This window comes from Dendrobates tinctorius, unplaced genomic scaffold (assembly GCF_039654945.1).
Source record: "Dendrobates tinctorius isolate UK_male_01 unplaced genomic scaffold, ASM3965494v1 ptg000140l, whole genome shotgun sequence".
In the NCBI taxonomy this organism is placed as follows: domain Eukaryota; kingdom Metazoa; phylum Chordata; class Amphibia; order Anura; family Dendrobatidae; genus Dendrobates; species Dendrobates tinctorius.
In genome coordinates this window covers 1277-18673 of record NW_027361808.1, presented here as the reverse complement: position 1 = coordinate 18673, position 17397 = coordinate 1277, and the positions used below count along the sequence as shown (strand labels likewise).

The following is a 17397-nucleotide window of genomic DNA, read 5'->3' as shown; positions in this document are numbered from 1 at the left end:
TTTTAGTCACCAATTTTTTTATTTTCCCAAGCGTACCAGGAGAAATTGGACCCCAAAAGTTGTTGTCCAATTTGTCCTGAGTACGCCGATACCCCATATGTGGGAGAAAACTACTGTATGGGCACACGTCGGGTCTCGGAAGTGAAGTAGTGACGTTTTGGAATGCAGACTTTGATGGAATGGTCTGCGGGTGTCATGTTGCTTTTGGAGAGCCCCTGATGTACCTAAACAGTGGAAACCCCCCACAAGTGACCCCATTTTGGAAACTAGACCCCCTAAGGAACTTATCTAGTTGTGTGGTGAGCACTTTGAACCCCCAAGTGCTTCACAGAAGATTATAACGCCCGGGCGTGATAATAAAAAAAATCATTTTTCTCCACAAAAATGATATTTTTGCCAATTTTTTTATTTTCCTAAGGGTAACAGGAGAAATTGGACCCCAAAAGTAGTTTTGCAGTTTGTCCTGAGTAGGCTGATACCCCATATGTGGGGGTAAAACACTGTTTGGGTGCATGGCAGAGCTTGGAAGGGAAGGACCACCATTTGACTTTTTCAACTCAGAATTGGCTGGAATTGAGATCAGACGCCATGTTGCATTTGGAGAGCACCTGATGTGCCCAAACAGTGGAAACCCCCCAATTCTAACTCCAACCCTAACCCCAACACACCCCTAACCCTAGACCTAACCCTAACGGGAAAATGGAAATAAATACATTTTCTTTTAATTTTATTATTTTTCCCTAACTAAGGGGGTGATAACGGGGGGTTTGATTTACTATTTATGGCGGTTTTTATGTTTGGCAGCTGTCGCACACTAAAAGACGCTTTTTATTGTAAAAATGGTTTTTACATTGAGAGCTATAATTTTTCCGTATTTTGACCCACCAAGTCATGTGAGGTCTTATTTTTTGCGTGACGAGTTGTCGTTTTTATTGGTACCATTTTCGGGCACGTGACATTTTTTGATCGCTTTTTATTCCGATTTTTGGGACACAGAATGAACAAATACCAGCATTTCATGAATTTCTTTTGGGCGGGTGTGTTTACACTGTTCCACGTGCAATAAAATTGATAAAGCGGCTTTATTCTTCGGGTCAGTACGGTTACAGCGATACCTCATTTAGGTCTTTTTTTTGTTTTGTCGGTTTTATGCAATGAAAACTATTTTATATAAAAAAATAATTATTTTTGCATTGCTTTATTCTGCGAGCTATATCTTTTTTATTTTTTCGCTGATGATGCTGTATGGCGGCTCATTTTTTGCGGGACAAGATGACGTTTTCAGCGGTACCATGGATATTTATATGCGTCTTTTTGATCGCGCGTTATTGCACTTTTTGTTCGGCGGTATGATAAATCATTTTTTGCTTCGTTTTTTATTTCTTTAAGGGGTTCGCTAAAGGGGTTAACTAATGGGACAGTTTTATAGGGCAGGTTGTTACGGACGTGGCGATACCAAATATGTGTACTTTTATTATTGTTTTTTTTTTTTATTTCCAAAAAATGAATTTATTGGGGTAATTTTTTTTTTTCTAATTTATTTGGCGATTTTTTTAAAATTATTTTAAACATTTTTTTTTTTTTTTTCCAACCTTATTACATTGTCCCAGGTGGGACATCACTGTCCTGTGACATATCGCTGATCTGTCACATCACAGATCACTGTGACAGATCAGCGATCTGTCACAGGCAGTGCAGCAGGCTTCCTCGTGCCTGCGCTATGCAGGCACTGAGGAAGCCGGCTCCCTGCAAGCCCCCGAAGGTCCCCGTCGCCATCTTGGATTCGGGGGCCTGTAGGGAAGGAGCCCCCCGCAGCAGCACTGCACATTGCGCTGCCGTGGGGGGCTCAGGGAAGCACGGAGGGAGCCCCCTCCCTGCCGATGCTTCCCTTTAACCCCCGGTACAAACACGATCGTGGTGTGCAAGGGTGTTAACGTGTCAGGGGCGGTCCGTGACCGCCCCTGACACATTATGCCGGGTGTCAGCTGTGATGATCAGCTGACACCCAGCCGCGATCAGCGGCGCTCACCACGTGGGCGCCGCTGATCGCTATGAAGTACTATGCCGTCCCTGGGAATTATGTCCGAGGGCACATGGACGGGATAGTACGTCATATGGGATTAAGGGGTTAATTGAACTAATTAATCCATGGGATGTTTTAAGCACAATAAAACTTCTTAAAAGTGCACCAGTCAGCAGGTTTTAGGACCTCAATCTAACATCTATGCCAAGTCACTGATGCTGAATAAATCTGTACCTTTGTTTTAGCAATTTGAGTTTCCGTTTCAGAGAAATCTCTTGCCTCGCTTTGATACTAAAGAGATGCAAGTGCATGAAGGCTTGGTCCTTCACTTAGAGCTCCTGGGTCACTGTGCCACTTCCCCAGGCAGCTGCCAACAGATTCTCATCAGTTACTCTTCTTTCAGTGACCTGCTCTTCTGCTCAAGCATCGTCATTTCCAGGGCACTGCACAGTATGGTCCTCGGGACACCATGACAGCCGGTCAATCGTTCTGTGTATGCTCTGCACCTGAGAATGATGACGATTGTGTGATATCTCGGGTGGGAAGCAGGACAAAGAAGAGTGACTTGTCAGGCCATGACCTAGGTAGGCTGAAGTGGGCAAAAAAAGGAGGCAGAGAGCTGAAAGTGCAGGGTCAAGCCCCTTGTAGAACTTGCAGCTCATTAGAATAAAAAACAGACAAGGGATTTATCTGAAACAAAAACAAGGATTGCTAAAAAGAAGGTATGGATTAATTTACAATTAAGGGTACGTCACACATAGCGAGATTGTTAGTGAGATCGCTGAAACACAGGTTTTGTGACGCGCCAGCGATCTCGCTACGTGTGACACATAGCAGTGACCGGGCCCCCGCTGCGATATCGCTGATCATGCTCGAATGTCCTAGGCCATTTTTTGATTGTTGGTGTCCCGCTGGCCTGCAAGCATCGCTGTGTTTGACTCCATAACAACGACGAGCAAACTCTTTGTCGACTCAGAACTCAGGGACACAGGCGTGATTTTGCTTGGTCTTTTCAACGCCATCTCAGCTCCGATTGGTGGTCTCAAATTAGGATCTTTGTAGCGTTTCCTTTTATAGGTCAGCTATCAATTATATGCAATCATAACATTTAACATGTACAATTAGAATAATCGCGTGTCCCGTGTCAGTGACTGTGGATCCACAAATAAATAGCACACTAGCGACTCAGACAGGGACGCTGAAGCAAACCGCGTAGTGATAGCTCAGTAGTGGCCACTAATCGGAGCAGACGGGCGTGGAAAAGGCAACGCTGAAGCACGCCTATCGAGGTCTGAGTCGTCAGAATAGCTGCTGTGTGACAAGGTCCCAACGACCGCCAAGGTCGTTATACGGATCGCTGAATCGTTGCTACGTCGTTGAGTAGCTCTACCTGTTTGACAGCTTACTAGCTAGCGACCATGTAGCGACGTACCAGCGATCCTTACCAGGTTGTATCGTTGTCGGGATCGCTGGAGCGTCGCTATGTGGAACAGGACCCTTAGAGTTAAAGATTATATCAGTATGGGGCACAAAAACCTGATGAAAGATTTTTTTATTTTTAAAGTGAACCTACCAATTTCTAACTTTCCTTTTAAGTGACAGAAAGACGCAATTACGTACCTATGTACACAAATTTTGAGGAACATGGAACGTGTATCGTTTAACTTGTATCTCCAACCTTGAACAAACTTCAAAATTGAATGAATTATAACTTGAAACTCTTGTCCTGGTTTGGTCATATTAATGTGATCAAAATTTAAATTTTGCCAAAACTTCTTTATATATTCCAGACAGCTTCTGTCTGCATTTCTCAGACAGTTTTCTCCCGTCTCAACAAGGCTATAAGCAAGTTTGTACGAGTATAGGGAACTAGGATGCTTTAAAATCTTGTGTTATTCCAAGAATAAACTAGTCTGCCCGATCTAAAAAAAAAAAAATTAAATACCATGAGTCTTTGGAATATAAGCAATGGTTGAAACTGGAAGGGGACCTTTCTCCCTGGACACTCACATCTCTACCTTGGATCGACAAAATACCGTATTTTGCGGATTATAAGACGCTCCGGATTAGAAGGCTCACCCCAAATTTTGAGGAGAAAAATAGGATTTTTTTTTAAATAAAATGGTGGTGCTTCTTATAATCCATGCATCTTATTGCTTATGGGGGTGGTGGCTGCGGTGAAGCGGGGTCCCATGGTCGCTGCTGGAGGAGGTAGGAGTGGGGTGATGCTGCAGGCCACAGGTGGGTAGCAGGGGGTATGCAGCGTGCCGCTGGGAGGAGGGGGCTCTGCTGACATTTTGAACAAACACGTACTACACGGAATTTCGCTAATTATGCAAATTGTCTCTTCAGAGAGGAAGAGGACTAGAACTCTAGTGCTACCTATTGGAAGTAGCAATCCTAAAAGTCAATGTCGACCCTTTAACGAGCCTTGTTACATGACTTAGGATAAAAGCCAAGCCAGAATCTCAATCTTACAAAATTTCATAACATTAGGTCATTTTGAAAATTTTCATTTTTTCCTCATAAAATGTTGTTTTAGCCTCAAATTTTTAATTTTCACAATGCCTAATAGGAGAAAACGGACCTCAATTTTTAACGCAATTTGTCCCGAACGCAATTATACCCCCACATGTGGTCAAAAATTCTGCTTGGGCACATGGCAGGGCTAAGAGAGGAAAAAGCACTGTTTGCCTGGGATAGATTGTGAATGCCATATCACATTTAAAGAGCCGTGACATGTGAAAACAACAGAAAGCACCCTCAAGTGACCCCACTTTGGAAACTAGATCCCTCACGGGATTCATCTAGGGGCGTAGTAGGTATTTTGAACCCATAGGTCCCTCACAAAATTTTATAACATTGAGACGTGGAAATATGACGTTTTAGTCGTAGACATGTCACTTTGTATCTGCTGCAAATTTATCACCACGTACACAAGGGTTATTAGGTAAAACTAGACCCTACAATTTTCAGCACAATTTCTCCTGAACACGGTGCAGTCCCATATGTGGTCAGAAATTACTGTTCGGCCACACGTTAGGGCTGAGAATGAAGGTGCACTATTTGGCCTTTGGAGCACAGATTTTGCTAGAATAGTTTACAGGCGTCATTTGTGTAGCCCAAAAGGTGCCAGAATAGCAGAAAAACCCCAAAAGTGACCTCATTGTAGAAACTGCATCTCTCACTGAATGACTATTTTCTAACATCCGCGTCAGGCTTTTTTTCTGGAGAACTGGATATCTGTCCGTCTAGTACCCATACAGTGTAGAGCCCCTATATAATGTAGTGCCCCCATAGAGTGTGCCCAACATGTGCTTCTAGTGATACGCCCCTGTAAATTAAGTGTCTTCTCTCCATTACAATAATGCCAAACGTGGCCGCTTACTGTGGTTTAAGTACAGTGGAGCTCAGAAGGAGGGGAGGATTTGGGAGTGCAGAGTGGACTGGACTTTATTTGGGGGGGGTTAAGCCATGTCGCTTTCCAGAGTCTTTGTTCAGCAGTAATGTGGGAACCTCCTATAGTTTCAGTGACAGAATATGAACTTGAGTGGGGGCTGGTTTTGTGCAGAAGAAATTTGTATTTTTATTGTTAACATTTTGGGGTACATAATATTTTTCAATTGCTTCCAGAATAAAGCTGATCACATTCTTTTGCTGAGCACTTTCCTCAGGGTTTCTGTGTAAATCCCACAAATATGCGACTCAGACTTAACCCCCAACTGAACCACCCACTAAGAGGCAGATGGAGACACTGTCTAGCGTCTGCTCCAGTGGTATTCAACTTTTTAGACATGCACAGATCTGTAGTTGTCCACATTTGTGTGCTAAAAAGATGCCTAAAATGATGGGACACTGCTGTAACAAAGACTGGTCCAAAATGATACCATCTGCCTCATTAGTGAGTGGTTTCGTCCAAGATTTTGTCCAAATCCCGGTTTTGGGGAATTTACACAGAAACCCTGATGTAAGCACTCAGCACAGAGCGCAGGATAAATGTTAGCAGAGCCTTATTCCGATTTTTGGAAGGTAGAATGAACAAAAAGACAACAGTACAAAAATAGTTAATTTTTATTTTTGCACAAGCGACCAAAAAAAAAAAGTCCTGGCCTTTCCTGCAGCGATCCCGGCAGGGGGGCCGGTCGCTGATCGCTGTCACACACAGCAATCTCGCTGGTGAGATCGCTGTTGTGTCACAAAATTTGTGACTCAGCAGCGATCTCGCTACCGAGATCGCTATGTGTGATGGGGCCTTTACACTTAAAGAGTAACTAAATGTTTGTAATTAGGAGTACAAAATCAAATAAAAAATACTAGCAGGCAGATAGGACCCAGGCCCCCAACTAGGACCCACCACTGTTCGGTGAGACGGACACACCCTCTGGAGGAGAGCCCACTCAGATCGAAGTACAGGTGCCGAGGCTTCCTATTGCATCCATACTCAATTGTGTGTGCAACCAGAATAAGCAGCTGCGCACTACTGTCTTCTGAGCAGGAGTCTCAGGACCCGGATTACCAACAGTCTGCTTGCAATTAACAGAAAAACCCATATAATAAGAATACCAATTGGTTAGTTACTCTAAATTGGAATCCTTCATACATATGCACTTAATTTTTTTCACAAATATTCATTTTTTGTTAACAATTCAAACAAAAAGTTGACAGACCATAAGCTTTTCAGCATGAAAAACAATATGGGGCTGATCCAGTAAAGGTATGTGCCCACGATCCCGAGTTGCTGTGCGTTTGATGCTGTGTTTTTAAACAGAGTCAAACCCCGCAGTGACCAGCTGTAACAGCATAGTGGTTGGGATCTCAAGAAATTCCATGTCCACTGTGCATCCACAGACGCCTGCGGCTTACCTGCGGATACTGAAATGTGGCGCGTCTTTCCAGACTGCAGCATGTCAATTTCAAGAGAAATGACATCAGTAGAAATGTACTGAATGCAGTAGATCCACCTGGCTCATGCGAATTTACCTGCGTTTAATAGAGGGCAGCGCTTTGGACACTGCATCCAAATCGCTGCTAGTTCTGGATCGTGGGCACCAGGCCTAAGACTGGCATAGCGCATTCTAGTTAACTAGCCGCCACCACGCATGTGCTTGTGTTGTGGAGGAAGTTGGTCAGTTGAATGACACCATCAGTTGTGGGGGGAAAAAAAAAAAAAAAAAAAAAAAAGTAATTCCGCCATTGTTTCTATAGTGTTCAGGATGCAGTGACCGTGATCTGGCAACTTGATCTTGATTCTCCAGGTCAGTATGATTACAGCAATACTAAACTTGCTCAGTTTTTTCTTTTTAATGGATGAAAAATAATTAAAATCATTTCATCTGTCACCATTTTTTGAGATTTAGAACTTTTTCTATTGTGTCCATGGAGTTGGGCGAGGTCTTGCTTCTTCCATACTAAGCTGATTGATACCATTTTGCGGTACATATAGGATTTATTCGCTTTTTATTTCATTTATGAAAAGCAACCAAAAAGCAGCAATTCTGGCATTTTGATTTTTTTCTGTACATCATTTAATAGATGGGTTTCAGTAACCTTATTCTTTGATAGACCGGAAAACAGCAACCTGCCAACATGACATACCAGTGCATAATGACGACGATGCGGGCACAGGAGCGGTGTATGCACTATTCCCGCCAGGAGCTCAGCTTAACCAATAGCTTCTACTAAGCAATCTTCTGCTTTACTAGTCAGGACCAGAAATGCTCCTGTTTAACCCCTTAATGACCAGGCCAAATTTTATAAATCTGACCAGAGTCACTTCATGTGGTAATTTGTGTTTTTTTTTTTCGTAACACATTGTACTTTATGCTAGTGGTAAATTTAGGTCAATATGTTTAGCGTTTCTTTGTAAAAAATACTGGAATTTTGCAGAAAATTTGGAAAAATTCACAATTTTCAAACTTTCAATCTTTATATCATTAAACTAGTTAGCCATGCTGTACAAAATAATAAATTAAATTTCCCATATGTCTACTTTAAATGTGCATCATTTTTCAAACATCATTTAATGTTCGGAAGTTAGAGGGGTCAAATCTTTAGCAGCAATTTCTATTTATTTTCAAGAAATTTACAAAACCTGTTTTTAGGGACCTGTTCAGATTTCAATGTACTTTAATGGGCCTATATATATCTCAGCGCTGCGCTGAGATCTCATCTCCCGAGATCTCCATCTGCACATACCCTGGCAGCCATTTTCCCCGTCGTCCACTGCACAGTAAACCACGTAAGTGGAGGCTCTGGGCTTTCACAGAATGTCGGCAGAGCCCCCGGCATCACCGAGTACCCGTAGCGGTGCACATCGGAACACCCTCTCATCCCAGCCTGCAGCAACGCTCCACTCTTGCCTCCTTTAGCAGCGACCCTGGGACCCCGCTTCACCGCAGATAAGCTCGCAATGCATATCAAGGATCCTCATACTTGCAAGTCCTAACACGAATATCAAAAGTATGAGGATCCTTGACATGGGTTGCGAGCTTATCTATTTTGGCCAAATTATTAACCAATACCTCATTTAATTTATTTATCATATGCATTAATTTTTTGCACTTTTTATTATATTGCTTTGCAGTATGTGGCTAGGCCCCTTTCTGTTCGCTTGGTTTAATAGGGGGTCTGTCACTGTGTGGTGCATATTATAGTGCTGCACAGCCCGCCTGATAAAACTATGGGTGTCACTAATAGGTTGTGAACCAGACACATTGCATCTCACTTATCTGTGTGAATGGCGTCCTATGCAAGCCTTATTAGTTTGCATTGTTTTCTACTAGACAGCCAACCCCTCCATAATCTGGTAGGTGTGGGGAGGCTGCTTTTATCAGTAGCTTGCACCTGTGCTGCCCCTTGCTTTTATTAGTGGAGGCCTACTGCATCCTGCTAGTAGTGCATTTGTTCATCAGACAGGTTTTTGGAAAGGCCACATTTTGTATGAGGTGAGTTTTATTAAACTAGGGAATCTGCATCACCTGGCCTTTCCTAATGATGATGGTGAACAAGCCATAACCCTAAGAGGCTACCGTATATACTTGAGAATAAGCTGAGAATTTCAGCCCTTTTTTTTTTTTTTTTTTTTTTTTTTTTTTTAAGGCCGAAAGTGCCCCCTCTCGGCTTATACTCGAGTCATAGACCAGGGGGTCGGCGGGTGAGCATGGCTGTCAGATGATACTCACCCCCTCCTGGCGCGGTCTCTGCAGTCCCTGCTTCTCAGATAGTCTCCGGCGCCGCAGCTCTTCCTGTGTTCAGCGGTCACGTGGTACCGCTCATTAAAGTAATGAATATGTGCATATTCATTACTTTAATGAGCGGTACCAAGCAGGGCTGTGGAGTCGGTAAGCCACAGTTGCGACTCCGACTCTTGGATTTTATCAGGCTCCGACTCCTTCATAAATGGCCAATTCATAACAACAAATTTACTGTTGTAAAATATTAAACATCGTGCTTATTCAGTTTCTCACCATCATATAAGTAATCAGACCACTTAGAGCAAAAACTACATTTATTAGAATACAATTAGAATATAGCAAATAACTTTTATAAACTTTTCTAAACTGTAAGTAAATATGCAATAAACACTTTTATGCAGTTAATAAGAAGAAATCTATAAATTTGTCCTCAGAAAAAGTATTGCCTCTGTCAGATCCTCCTTCATGGATGCCCTCAAATCTGATCTAATTATTTTGAGAGCAGAGAACAACCTCTCTACACTAACTTGTGTTGGTGGCAAAGCAGTAACCACTCGGGCAACATCTCTGACAATGTCAGGATACAGAGGAATCGCTTGTTGCACTGTTATTTTTGATGAACGGTCAAATTTCTCAATTTCTTTTAGTGCACATGAAAAATTCTGCTGAAATGTACTGGCTGTGTTCCTTGATGGGGATGACTCTTCTTCTATGCGGGAACGCTTTGCACGGTCCTTGCGATCCAAATATTTTTCGAAATTAAATTCTTCATCAGTTGATGATGAGGGTGAAGATGTGGCAGGACGACCAAATTCTTCTTGTTCCTCCTGACTGTTCTGCAACCCTTTCATCCTTACTGCTATTTCAAACAGAGCTTCTTTTCCTTTACTTAGCTGTTGATCATCTAGAAGAATCCGATGCATTGGGTCTACATAAACAGCTGCCAAAAGAATGTTATTTTTTAATAGTAGCTCCTCTCTCCGTTTCATTGATGTAGCAATGCCACTTGCAATTAACCCTCCTCTTTGGGACAGGCGAAACATCAGGTTCTTCCACTCCTTTAAGAAAATACCTGGAGTTAAGTCCTCTGCTTGTAATTTTTTAGTCACTGTATATGGGTGCTCTAGCAATTTTTCCAGCTCAGTCACCTGATTCCACTGACTTTCATTTAGCGTCAGTTGAGGGTTAGCCATGTCTACAAGAAAGGTTTTCAGTTCAACCAAGCGCTGAATCATTAAGTACTGCCCCATCGTGTGGCTTGATCAATAATTGCCCCTTTTCCAGCACGTCTCTTCAAAATTGAGTCAACTTTAGGGGTTCTGGCAACAGTAGCCAATTTTCTCACCTTGCCAATCAGTGCAGAAGCATGTCCTTCTTGCAGACTGTCTCTTATAGCCAGCTGTAGCGTATGCACAACACAGCGCATGTGATGAATGAAAGAACATATTGACACAGTTTCAACAAGATCATCTAAACTATCATGCTGCTGTTCATCTGAAGCAACTTCAGTTTGCTCCTCAGTTACAATACTGTGTTCCTCTATTTCAAACATTTCTGTGTCTGTGGACCCAGAATGTTCTTCTAGCTGCTGGTCACCATCATTACTCTCATTCATTAGCTTAATAGTACTTATCATATTTGAAGCATTGTCAGTTACGACAGAAAGAACTTGCTCTTTTTTAAGTTCATAGTCTTGCAGAACCTTTTCCACCAAGACCTGGAGAAACTCACTGGTGTGATGAGCTTTGGTGTCTTTTACTGCCAATGTCTTGGTAACTATTTCATTTTTGTCACAAACAAATCGGACATTGATGGCAAAATAGTTCACTCTGTGACGTGTGCAGGCATCCATTTTAAGAAACAGAAAGCGTCCCTTGAGAGTTTTTTTAAGTTCTTCCTTTTGTTTAAAAGCCTCTTCGATTACTAATTTTCTAATACTCTCTCTCTCCAGAGAAACACCAAGCTTGCGGGCCCATTTCCCCATTCAGACACATAAAAGCTGGTCGTGAAAATAATGAAATAGGCACACTATCCTTTACAATAAGCTCTATGATCTGTTTTTTAAATGTATCTACTGTCATTGTCACAGTAACTTTGTCACTGACAAAATATCTTGCAACTGATGGCTGCAAAGTTCTCTGCTCCTTTGTTTGGCTGGAAGAGCTGGGCACTGGTTCATTGGTTTGGATGCAGTCTTTCTCATCCACTGCTTTCAGTACTTCTGGATGAAAGCGCTGTAAATGTCTCTTTAGATTAGAAGCTCTGGTAGGAGCATTTTTATCTTTGCCTGAATATGCACTCATCTTGGCTTCACAGCATTTGTTTTCATCTGGATCATTTGTCATACACTGACAGACAATGTTTTCTATCTTGAGTGATGGTGAAATGTTCAAATACAGCTGATTTAATGTGATGCTTCTTTGACATTCTCAGGTTTTTAATTCTGCATTCACAATCCAAATGACAATTGTTTTTCCTAAAAACAATTGTACAAAATTATTGCCAGGTCGTACAACTGATATAGTGGTCAGTAATACTGTTATTATTCCTCATGTACTCACAGTTAACGGATGCAAAGTTTGTTGAAAGGATAATACTTCTTACAGTCTTCCTCTTCTGAGTAGCAGGCAGCTGTGAGATGCTTGGAAGACGCACACCTAGTATGATCTAGTCTAGAGGAGGAGCTTTACTACTAAGAATTTGCAACACATTTTCACTTTCAGTTTCATACATTGTAAGTAGGGGGGTTGGGGCAGCATGAGGTTAACCAAGTATAAGATTAGATAAGGGCAGTGGAGAACAGTGACACACAAGAAGTAAGAAATGTCTCTATCTCCAGCAGAACTGCTTATCACTGTTGTTCTTAGTTTGATAGAACATATATATTTGATTAACATTTATAAAATTCATATGAAAGTTCAATTATGAAATATTAATACATTTTTTTTTAAAGCTGGAGTCGGAGTCGGTACATTTCTACCGACTCCAACCAAAACTAACTCCGACTCCACGACTCCGACTCCACAGCCCTGGTACCAAGTGACCGCTGAACACTGGATGGAGCTGCCGCCATCGGAGAAGCAGGGAATGCAGAGATGCGCCAGGAGGGGACGAGTATGACAGGGGAGCATATGTGATATTCACCTGTCCCCGTTTCACCGCCGCTCTGTCGTCCGCATCCTCTGGCTGTGACGTTCAGGTCAGAGGGCCCAATGACGTACTTAGTGCGCGCCCTCTGCCTGAACGTCACTGCAGAGACCTCGAAAACAGAGCGGCTCTCAGTGATGGAACGGGGACAGGTGAATATCATAAGTGCCAGGGCCCTGAGCCAGCAGCGACACCGGCACTTGGCCCTCATAGCACGCCGGTGTCCCCACCTGCTCAGAACACCGGCACCTGGCCCCCAGCAACAAGAGAGGAGTATGTCTTTTTAATTTGCAGCAGCATATGGGGCATATTCTATGGAGCATCTTATGGGGCCATAACCTTTATGCATTATATGGGGCTTCTTATGGAGCAATCAACCTTTATGGAACAGCATATGGGGCATATTATGGGGCCATTATTAACCTTTGTGCAGCATCATATGGGGCATATTTTGTATGGCACATCTTATGAGGCCCATCATGAACTGTATGGAGCGTTATATGGGGCTCCCGATTCAATATGGATATTCAAAAACATTTAACCTACTGATGTCTCAATTAACTTTACTTTTATTGGTATCTATTTTTGAAATTTACCAGTAGCTGCTCATTTTCCACCCTAGGCTTATACTCTAGCAAATAAGTTTTCCCAGTTTTTTTGTGGCAAAATTAGGGGCCTCGGCTTATACTCGGCTCATACTCAAGTATATACGGCAATTAAGGTATGAAATTTTGGTCAAAGTTAGCTAAGCACACAAATCTCCAAGGGTGACAAAACTTTTGCATCAGACCATTTTTCTTTGTAATTTTTAAAATGTAAAAAATAGAATCAGTCTTACCGGTAATTTAGTTTCTAAGAACCTTCCACGACAGCAGTATCGGAGGATGTCTCCCGGCCCTAATGGGGGACAAGAAATGCTTAAGAGGTTAAATAACCCTCCCCTTCCTACTACCTCCAGTGTTTTTTCTGTACACACTAGCATGTATAGTTACCACCAAAGTGCAGGAATCATCCAGTAGAATATCAGATAGGGAGGGAAATTAGTGCTGTCGTGGAAGGTTCCTAGAAACCGAATTACCGGTAAGACTAATTCTATTTTCTCTAGTCACCTTCCACGAAAGCAGTATCGGAGGAATACCAACAACTAATTTCTTAGGGAGGGATAACAGCTGCAGAACACTTCTGCCAAACGTTAAATCCCTGTTGAAATTTAGTCTATAATGTCTGGTGACTGTATGTACAGACGACCAGGTGGCGGCTCTGCATATCTGCTCCGAAGATGCGTTCCCTCTTTCTGCCCACGATGTTGCTACTGAACGAGTAGAGTGGGCTCTTGATGTAGGAGGGGGAACGTTCTGTGACGAGGAGGCAAGGTTTATCGCTTGCTTGATCCAATTGGCAATTGTATTTTTTGCCGCCTTTTTGCCTTTATTTCGACCTGAAAACTGAATGAATAAATTTTGGTCAATCCTCCAACTCTCCGTCTGCTCTCGATAGAAGAGAACTACTCTGTGGACATCGAGGGTGTGGAACACTTCTTTCGTGTTGGAGGGGTTTGGACAGAAGGAAGGCAATACAATGTCCTGGACCCTATGAAAGTTCGAGACTACCTTAGGCATAAAAGAGGGATCTAATCGCAGGATGATGCTATCCTCCATGATAGTTAAATATGGCTTCTGTACTGACAGGGCCTGCAATTCCCCTATGCGTCTTGCGGTAGTAATTGCTACTAGGAACATGGTTTTTAGCATTAGGTTTTTCAGAGTTGTGGAAGACAGTGGTTCAAATGGTTCACTGGTCAGGCCCCTGAGAACTAGGTTCAAGTCCCGGGGGGGGGGGGTTTCTGGCTACGGAGTCAGGGACGGATCCTATACGCTGAGGTCATGAATCGTTTGACCCACCGATGACTTGCAAAGTCCTGGTTGTAGAATGAGCTAAGGGCTGAAACATGCACCTTTAAAGTGCTAGGTGTGAGTCCCAGATCCAGCCGGTCCTGAAGGAATTCTAAGATTTGTTCATTATTAGGATGGAAGGGATCTGGAAAATTTGGGGAGCACCGAGATGAGAACTTCTTCCAGACCTTACCATAAAGGGCGTTAGTCACTGGTTTCCTACTCTTTTGTAGGGTTTGAATTACTTTTTCAGATAGGCATCTAGCCTTTAGGATTCTGGCTTCAGTAACCAGGCCGCCAGGTTCATTTTGTGCGGGTCTGGGTGCAGTAGAGGGCCTTGGTGAAAAAGATTGGCTCTCTGGGGTAGAAGTATTGGACCTTCCTGAGCCATGTTTCGTAGGGCTCCGTACCAGCTTCTCCCTGGCCACAAGGGAGCCACCAAGAGATTGTGTTGACTTTGTTCTGCCCGTATCTTCTGTAGTGTTCTCGCTATCATGGGAACTGGAGGGTATACGTAGGCTAGATTGAAGTGACAAGGATGGGAGAAGGCAACTATTTTCCACGCTCCGTCGGTGGGGCTGAGGGAGAAAAATGTTTCCACCTTCGTATTTTGACCACTGGCAAAGAGGTCCACCTCGGGATGTCCCCATCTTGAGACCAGAGACAAAAAGACTGTTTAGTCTAGGCTCCATTCCCCGGGATGAACATCTCTCCTGCTGAGGAAGTCTGCCTCCACATTGTCCGACGCCCTTAGATGCACTGCCGATATAGACAGATGTTTCTCTGCCCAAGAAAAGATTCTTGCAGCCATCAATTTTAGGTTGGAAAATTTCGTGCCTCCTTGGTGACGGATGTAGGACACTGTAGTCATATTGTCTGAGCAGACACGTATATGATGATTTTGGACAAGGGTCGATGCTGCCTTCAGCGCTTTCTCTACTGCTCTCAGTTCTCTCACATTTGAGGAGCTGGTTCTGACGTTTGGGGGCCATACCCCCTGGAAGTGTGATTTCTCCACTATAGCACCCCAGCCTCTCTGACTGGCATCTGTGGTGATGATTTTCAGGGGAAGCTGATCCTAGCTGACCCCCTGCTGGAGATTCTGGTGGTTCAGCCACCATCTGAGAGACACCTTTACATAACCGGGAAGTGGGGTTCTCCTGGTCAGTATATTCCGGGGTTTCATTGAACACCTGAGTACATAGGACTGAAGGACCCGAGTATGGGCTTGGGCCCAGGAGACGGCTTGGATACATGCTGTAAGCGAACCTAGCATGGACATTGAGTCTCTCAGGGTTGGTGCTCTCTGGGCTCTGAACTTGGAGAGTCTCTGAACCAGGTCGTGTTGTCGCTCCCTGGGTAGAAAAGATGTTCGCTTTCCCAAGTCCAGGAGTATCCCCATGAACTTTTTCCTTGAGGGATGAAGGTCTGATTTCTCCAGGTTGGCGATGCAACCCAAGGATTGTAAAATTTCTAGAGATTTCCCTACATCCTGGTTCAGGCGAGATATGGATGGAGCTATTATTAGAAGGTCGTCTAGGTATGGGACAATGCAGATCCCTTGCTGGTGAATGAAGATCACTGCCTCTGCCATCACCTTGGTAAATACATGAGGGGCTGATGACACTCCAAACGGTAGGACGTTGAATTGGTGGTGGTTGACCTGGGACCCGAGATACCGCAAACCTGAGGAATCTCCTGTGGTCTGGATGAATCGGGACGTGGTAGTAAGCGTCCCTCAAGCCTATTGTAGCCATCACCCAATCCTGTCCTATGAGAGGGATTGCTGTCTTGACCGACTCCATCTTGAATCGCCTGTACATCACCACTTGGTTCAAGGGCTTCAAGTTTATAATAACCCTGTGTTTCCCTGAGGGTTTTACGAATACGAAGAGGCGAGAGTAGTGGCCTCTGCCTACCTCCTGATGTGGGACTGGGGAGATCGCTCTTGCTTGCAGAAGTGTTTTTATGTCTGACAGCAAAGATCTCTGGAGGTGCCTGTAGAAAGGTTATTCCCAGGCATTGAGGGGGAGGACTCTCGAATTCCAATCTCAGTGCGTCGCTAATGGTGCGGAGAACCCATTGGTTTGAGGTTATGGACTGCCATTGATCTTTGAAATTCGAGAGTCAGCCCCCAACCGGAATACTGTCATTGTTTGTCCGTAGGGTTTTGCTGTTGCTGGGGGGGTCAGAATATTTCTGCCCTTACCTCCTTTTGGATAACTCCACCGGCCCGTTTTGCCCTTCCCATTAAAATCTCTCTGGGAGGGCTGGTCACGGGGGGGACGAAAAAAATCGTTTCCTAGGTTTCCTTTGTTCTGGAAGCGACTTCTTATCCGTGGCTTTCTCCAGGATATCATCCAGAGCTAAGCCAAACACAATTGCCCTGGAAGGGAATCGCACAGAGTTTAGTTTTTGACGTAGTCTCCTCCCCAAGACTTCGGCCACAGTGTTCTTCTGGCTGAGTTGGAGAGGACTGCCGACTTTGCTGCTACTCGTATGGATTCCGCGAAAGCATCAGCTAGGAACCCTGTTGCTTTTTGTAATAGTGGAAGAGAGTCAAAGATTTCTTCCCTGGAGGTTCCCTGAGTGAGGTGGTCTTCCAGAGTACGCAGCCAGCGGAATAGGGACCTGGCAACACATGTAGAGGCTATATAGGCCTTTACCAGGGTTGTGGATGCATCCCAGGATTTCCTGAGCAGGCTCACTGCTTTCCGATCCATGGGATCCTTGAGCTGAGATGAATCTTCGAATGGAAGAGCCGTTCTCTTAGTCACCCTGGACACCTGCATCCCCTTTAGGGACTTCTCATAGGGAGCAATCTCCCTCTAAGGGAAACCGATTCCTCAGGTCTGAGGGAACACTAAGTCCTTTCTCAGGGAGGGCCCATTCCTGCAAAACCAGGTTTCGGATGTTTTCGCGAATGGGAAACCCCTATTGGTCTTTGGGCTTTAGTCCCCCAAACATTTCATCCTAAATAGAGCATTCCACTTCCGCCTCCTCCAATCCCATGGTGCCCCTTACCATACTAACTAAATCTCCCATGTCCTCAGACGAGAAGTAGTACTTTTTGTTATCGAGTTTGGGGGTGGAAGTGGAACTCATTCTCCCATGCGTCCTCTGAGTTAGAGGTATCAATTTC

At 43.9% G+C, this 17397-nt stretch overlaps 1 protein-coding gene across 1 annotated transcript in view; it reads right to left on the bottom strand.

Annotated features, from left to right (window-relative positions):
- LOC141049001 (polypeptide N-acetylgalactosaminyltransferase 2-like) overlaps positions 1-14102 on the bottom strand; it is a 115160-nt gene extending 101058 nt beyond the window's left edge. Inside the window, exon 1 of the mRNA XM_073545090.1 lies at positions 13974-14102. Within this exon, the coding sequence (XP_073401191.1) occupies positions 13974-14102 (129 nt within the window). The remainder of the gene's footprint in view (positions 1-13973) is intronic.
- Between the last annotated feature and the right edge of the window lie 3295 nt (positions 14103-17397).